The sequence below is a fragment of the Balaenoptera ricei genome, chromosome 2 (genome assembly GCF_028023285.1).
Source record: "Balaenoptera ricei isolate mBalRic1 chromosome 2, mBalRic1.hap2, whole genome shotgun sequence".
NCBI classification, from domain to species: domain Eukaryota; kingdom Metazoa; phylum Chordata; class Mammalia; order Artiodactyla; family Balaenopteridae; genus Balaenoptera; species Balaenoptera ricei.
Window position 1 is genome coordinate 187883084 of NC_082640.1, and position 6000 is coordinate 187889083.

The 6000-nt window shown below is 70.1% G+C and overlaps 1 protein-coding gene across 3 annotated transcripts; it reads left to right on the plus strand.

The window, feature by feature from the left end:
- Positions 1-1401: 1401 nt before the first annotated feature.
- On the plus strand, positions 1402-5698 carry TMEM121 (transmembrane protein 121). Of its 3 annotated transcripts, none has more exons than XM_059915888.1 (2): positions 1402-1568; positions 4186-5698. In XM_059915888.1, exon 2 carries the CDS (start codon positions 4349-4351, stop codon positions 5303-5305), a length of 957 nt encoding a protein of 318 aa, XP_059771871.1. In that variant the 5' UTR covers positions 1402-1568; positions 4186-4348; the 3' UTR covers positions 5306-5698. The 3 variants fall into 3 exon arrangements, with proteins under 3 accessions (XP_059771871.1, XP_059771869.1, XP_059771870.1); XM_059915886.1 differs by lacking the exon at positions 1402-1568 and adding an exon at positions 1939-2035; XM_059915887.1 differs by lacking the exon at positions 1402-1568 and adding an exon at positions 2112-2141.
- Positions 5699-6000: the final 302 nt, after the last annotated feature.

Sequence of the window (6000 nt, forward strand, 5' to 3'; positions counted from 1 at the left end):
TGATGACAATGGCCCACCTGATAATCTGGATGGTCCCAGATCTCCAGGCCCTTAATTTAATGACATCCTCCAGAGGGAGCCAGCCCACGTCCCAAGGGCTCTGGGCCTGGCGCCAACGGGGTGGACACACAAATATGGGGATTGAGAGGCAAGAACTGGGTGCCAGGGTGGCGATGAGGTTTGTGGTGTTTAGAGCACTGACTCAGGCAAGCAGGACGGGGGTTAAAGATTGGGCCTTCCCAGCAGCCCTTGGGTGAGGTGGGGAGGGCAGAGGGAGGGAGGAGATGGGCAGGGTCGCCTGGGGGGCAGCCCCTCCCTGAGAGCGGAGGGTGGAGGGAGGGAGCAGGCCGTGTGGGCTGTGGTGTGGGCTCAGGGGGCCCTGGAGGTGCTTCTGGCCCTCCTCTGCCTCCTGGGCCTGCTAGGGTGGTTGTGCCAGGCGGTTGCTGGTGGTGCCCGCTGGCCAGACGGAACCTGCGCTCCCTGGGCCTCCTCCCTGCCTCCCTCCATGCTGCAGGAAGTGGCCTTGCTACCCAGGCCCATTGTCCCTGGAGACCTCCCTGGGGAAGGTAAACCATCCCTGGGTCTGGGGCCCCTCCCTGGGCACAGAGGCAGCTCTAGGGTCCTGACTACACTTCTTCCAGTGAGAGCAAGTGTGTGAGTGGCTATGGGGGCTGGTATCCCCCAGTGAGAGCAAGTGTGTGAGTGGCTATGGGGGCTGGTGTCCCCCAGTGAGGGCAAGTGTGTGAGTGGCTATGGGGGCTGGTGTCCCCCAGTGAGGGCAAGTGTGTGAGTGGCTGTGGGGGCTGGTGTCCCCCAGTGAGGGCAAGTGTGTGAGTGGCTGTGGGGGCTGGTGTCCCCCAGTGAGGGCAAGTGTGTGAGTGGCTGTGGGGGCTGGTGTCCCCCAGTGAGGGCAAGTGTGTGAGTGGCTGTGGGGGCTGGTGTCCCCCAGTCAACCATCCTGAGGGCCCAGCCCAAGAGCATCTCGGCACCTCACGTGTGCCTCTATGGACGGCCCAGGGCGGCGGCCTGCTGTCCTCACTCCCTGCGGGCCCCGGTGCACCGCTGGCCGGCCCCCTGTGCTGATGGAGGGCGGCGGATCCCATCGCCTGCACAGACTCGGCCACCTGGGTGGAAGCAGGCACATGCGGGGCCTCGGTGCAAGCCGACCCGGTGCGAGGGATCCGGGGTGTCCCTTCACCCTCTGACCTGGTCTCCTCCTGTCAGAGGCAGCAGGCAGGCAGCCGGTGCGGTCCGCTCCTCCATCCTGGGGTGGGCATGGCTGGCATGTTGGGGGCGGTGCTCAGTGAGGGCAGGGTGGGGACTCCGGTGGGGGGAAGGAAGCCTGAGCCTCCAAACCCTAGCATGCTCCCTGGGTGGCTGGAGAAGAGGATGAGGGCTGCCCAGTGGCCCTGCTCTCCGCCCTCAGATAAGAACCGGGAAGGCTGGAGAAACCCAGGATGCGGGGCTTCTCTGGGACGCGGCGCCGTGTCCCCAAACGAGGTCCCCGGGGGGCCACCTGCAGATAGTCGGCGGGCAGCCCGGCCCCCACGTCGGGGCTAGCTCCGCGGGTAAGGCACAGGGTCCCGCAGGCCGCCTGTCGCAGGCGATCGGGGTCACCCTGGTGGGCGGCCCGGGTACGGGCTGCCATGGAATTTCAGGACGTGAGCGGAACTGAGGCGCCCGCGGGGCGATTCTCCGGCTGTTGGGTGAGGACGGTGGAGAGGAGACTTCCCGGGCTTGCGCGTGGACCCTGGGGGCGTCAGGCTGCCCAGTGCCTCAGGTCCCGGGGGCCGCTGCTGCGCAGTGCCGTCGCCCCGGCAACCGGCGCTGCGGAGGGGGCGGGGGCGCGGGGACCCCCATCTCCGTCAGGCGGGCACAGGCGGCTGGGAGCACGGGGCGGGGCCTCAGGCCGGGGGCGGGGCGCGCGCGCGGGCTCCGGGCGCAGCTGAGCGCAGAAGAGCGCGGCCTCGGCCCCGCGCATCTACAGGCTCCGCGGAGCCGACCCCGGCGCGGCGCAGCATCTGGCCGGCGGCGGGTAAGGGAGGGCAGGGCGCGCGGGCAGGGTGCGCGGGCTGGGGCTCCCGGTGAACCCCGACTCCCCGGCCGCAGGGGCGGCGGGATGCAGGGGCGGCGCTGCAGGGGTGAGGCCTGGCGGGGGAGCGGGCGGTGGGGTCAGAGGAGCTGAGACGCAGCCTGCGGGGAGCGGCCCAACCCCTTCACCGCCCTCTGTCCGATCGGGCTGGGGCCGGGGGAGGGCGGCTCTTTTCTCTCCCCCTGCCACCAGTGTGGGCACTGAGGGACGGTAGGGGCGGGAGGGCGTGTGAGGCGCCGGGGAGGAGGCGGGCAGTGAAGGGCCCGGAGGCTCCGGAGTCTGTGAGGTCCGGGCAGTGGGGCGTGCAGGAGGCACCGGGCCGGGCCCGGGACGGCCAGGGCAGCAGGGCCAGTCCCCAGGGAGAGGCCCGGCAGGGTGTGGGGGAGGGGTGGCCAGGCCCTGGCGCTGGCTGCCTGGGGCAGGGGCCGGGGCTCCCTCTGTGACGGGGTCTGTCCCGGCACCCTCAGCCCTCCGCGCATGTTTGATGAGTGAGTGAGCCGTGGTATGGGTGGGGAGGAAGGGGTTAGCGGTGCAGCGGCTGTTTGGCTAGTTGGCCAAGGGCTGGGATGAAGGAAATTCCCAGGCCGCTGCTGCAGCCATAGGAGGCCCAGGTGTGTGTGTGTGTGTGTGTGTGTGTGTGTGTGTGGCGGGGGGGCTTCGTGGGTCAAGCGTGTCCACCCAGTGGGGGTGGACACGGGGTGGGTGTGTGAGTGGGGAGCAGGAGCTCATGAAAGTGTGGAGGCAGGGGCATAATAGGCCGATGACCCTCCCGAAGCACCTACTACTCGACGCGTCCGAGCTCAGAGTGGTTGGGGGTCCTGGATGTGGCGGCAGGGACGCCTGGGAGGTGGGTGCTGGGTGGGGCAGCACTGCAGTGAGGGCAGGGGTGGAGGTGCCGACTTGCAAGGGGACCTCCTTCCCCAGGCAGTGGGGGCTGCGGTGTCACCAGGGGCAGGCTGGGCACTGGCTCCACAGTCACACGCGACATTAAATTTTATGTCCTTGTCTAGACAGGCCAGTAGACAGAGCCCTGGGGCCAGGGGTGCTGTGGGAGGGGCAGGAGGGATGGGGAGCCTGGCTGGGAGTGAGCCTGCAAGTGACTTTCGGGTGGGTGAGGGCGCAGGGCCTCCATCGTCCCCCAGGTGTCAGCGGGCACAGGTGTGGCGACCCGCAGCCCGCGGCGGGACTCTGGCCAGCACAGCCATGACAGCCAGTGCCAGGGGTGTGAGAGGGGCGCAGGGGGCCATGGAACCCAGAGCAGGTCCAGGTGGGCGTTAGCGGAGGGCAGGCTTCCTGAGATTGCCCCCAAGGGCAGGGGGCAGGGAGTGGCAGGGGGCCCCCCCCTTCATGGTGAGCAGGGCAGCGTGGACGAGCTGGCGCCGGGGCTGGGGGGATGTACACGGCAGGAGACGCAGCCAGGGCAGTAGGGAGCCACGGTGGGAGCAGGGCAGAGACTGGTCCACACGCCCTGTGAACGGTGGACGGGAGGGGAGGCTGAGTCTGCCCAGGCAGGGAGGGAAGATGCAGGGGCTGCGAGGCAGGGGTTGGGAGGCACGGAGAGGCTTTTGGGATGGAATCCGCAGGCCTTGGATGACTCTCAGTCCTGGATCAGGAAACCTGTCCAGAGCTCCGGCTCCTCCGGCCTTCCCTGAGCGCGCAGAGCGGAGAGCGCAGGCCCGCCTCCCGCCCAGTGCGGCGCCGGGAGCGAGGACGCCCGAGCTCCCGCGGGAACGGCCATGGGACGGAACCCTGGGCCTGCGGCGCAGGCCGCCAGAGCCGGAGGGACGGCGGCGTGGGCCCAGCAGGGACAAACCTCCGGGTCCCCGGGGACGCGCGCGCGGCGGGGAGAAGCCACTTCCGTTCCATTTCCTCCCCGGCGGTGGCGGGAACGAGGTCTCGGGTCTCAGCTGGGGCTGCGGCGCCCCCTGGAGGCCCCGCTCTGGCTCGCGGCCCCCCGTGCGCACATGGGCGCGTGCGTGCGGCCGAGGCCCGGGGCCCCGAGCGGGGACAGCGCCCCTCGCGGGAAGCACGTCGCCGGGGTGGGAGAGGCCGCCCCCTCCGCATCCTGACTCTATCTGCTCTGATCTCCTCAGATTCTGAGCTCGCCAGCCGGGAGCAGCGGCGCCCTCGGGGCGGCTGGACAGGCCCCGCGCCATGCCCGAGGGCTGAGCGCCGCCGCCGCCGCCGCCGCCGCAGGGCCTCGTCCCGCCTAGCGTGGGGCCGCGCGCGCCCAGGTCGGGGCCCCGGCGGCCGACCATGGTGCTGCCGCCCCCGGACCGGCGCCACGTGTGCCTGACCACGCTGGTGGTCGTGGGCAGCATGGCGGTCATGGACGCGTACCTGGTGGAGCAGAGCCAGGGCCCGCGCAAGATCGGCGTGTGCATCATCGTGCTGGTGGGCGACGTGTGCTTCCTGCTGGTGCTGCGCTACGTGGCCGTGTGGGTAGGCGCCGAGGTGCGCACGGCCAAGCGCGGCTACGCCATGATTCTCTGGTTCCTCTACATCTTCGTGCTGGAGATCAAGCTCTACTTCATCTTCCAGAACTACAAGGCGGCGCGGCGCAGCGCGGCCGACCCGGTGGCGCGCAAGGCGCTGACGCTGCTGCTGTCGGTGTGCGTGCCCGGCCTCTTCCTGCTGCTCGTGGCGCTCGACCGCATGGAGTACGTGCGCACCTTCCGCAAGCGCGAGGACCTGCGCGGCCGCCTCTTCTGGGTGGCGCTGGACCTGCTGGACCTGTTGGACATGCAGGCCAACCTGTGGGAGCCGCCGCGCACCGGGCTGCCCCTGTGGGCCGAGGGCCTCACCTTCTTCTACTGCTACACGCTGCTGCTGGTGCTGCCGTGCGTGGCGCTCAGCGAGGTCAGCATGCAGGGCGAGCACATCGCGCCGCAGAAGATGATGCTCTACCCGGGGCTCAGCCTCGCCACCGTCAACGTGGTGGCCGTGCTGGCGCGCGCCGCCAACATGGCTCTGTTCCGCGACAGCCGCGTCTCGGCCATCTTCGTGGGCAAGAACGTGGTGGCGCTCGCCACCAAGGCCTGCACCTTCCTGGAGTACCGCCGCCAGGTGCGCGACTTCCCGCCGCCCGCGCTGGCTCTGGAGCTGCAGCCCCCAGCCCCCCAGCGCAACTCGGTGCCGCCGCACGCGCCGCTGCACGGCCAGCCGGGCCGCCCGCACGGGCCCTCGCCCACGCGAGACGCCCTGGACACGTGACAGGGGCCGCCGCGGGGCGCTGAGACGCGTGGCGGCAGGCGCGCGGTTTGCATGGGATGGGGTGGGGGCGGGCTCCCAACGGGGCCAGGTGCGGAGAGTGCCCGAACCCCGGGGGCCCCCCGGCCGCTTCTTCATCTCAGGAATCCTTCGGACCACGGACCTCAGCCGCTGCTCGGCCAGTCCGCCCAGCGTGGGCGCCGCTGTGTACGGCCCGAGCCAGAGCGGGAAGGGTCCCACCGCCGCCTCCTGGGGGCCTGGGTGGGAAGGGAGGACAGAGTGGGCGGAGGTCTGGTCCCCTGGGGTCCCTGGGTGGGGGCCTCTGGCTCAGAGTTTGGGACTAAGGAGGCCTCTGTCATTTTAAAGACTCTTGTTTACAGTTTTGTATGGAACGTGGCACTGCTCTGCCTGTTTGATGCGTCCAGTCTCTTGATAGCCGCGGAGGGGCGTCTGAGGGGCGGGGTGCGAGCGAGTGACGGTGGGCGGCTGAGCCAGTCCACTTCTGTCCTGACCTGGTCTCTCTGGGCAGTCAGACGGGGACGGCAGGGAGGACCCGTGGGAGAGTGGGTCTCGGGGGTCCTAGGCTTCCGCTCCCTCTGCCGGCGGTCTGTTTTGGGTTCCTGCCACTTCCCGGAGGAGCCCCTTGCTGGCCCTTGGGTCTCCCACTAGCGATGGGGCCGTTGCTGTGGGGTTGGCTT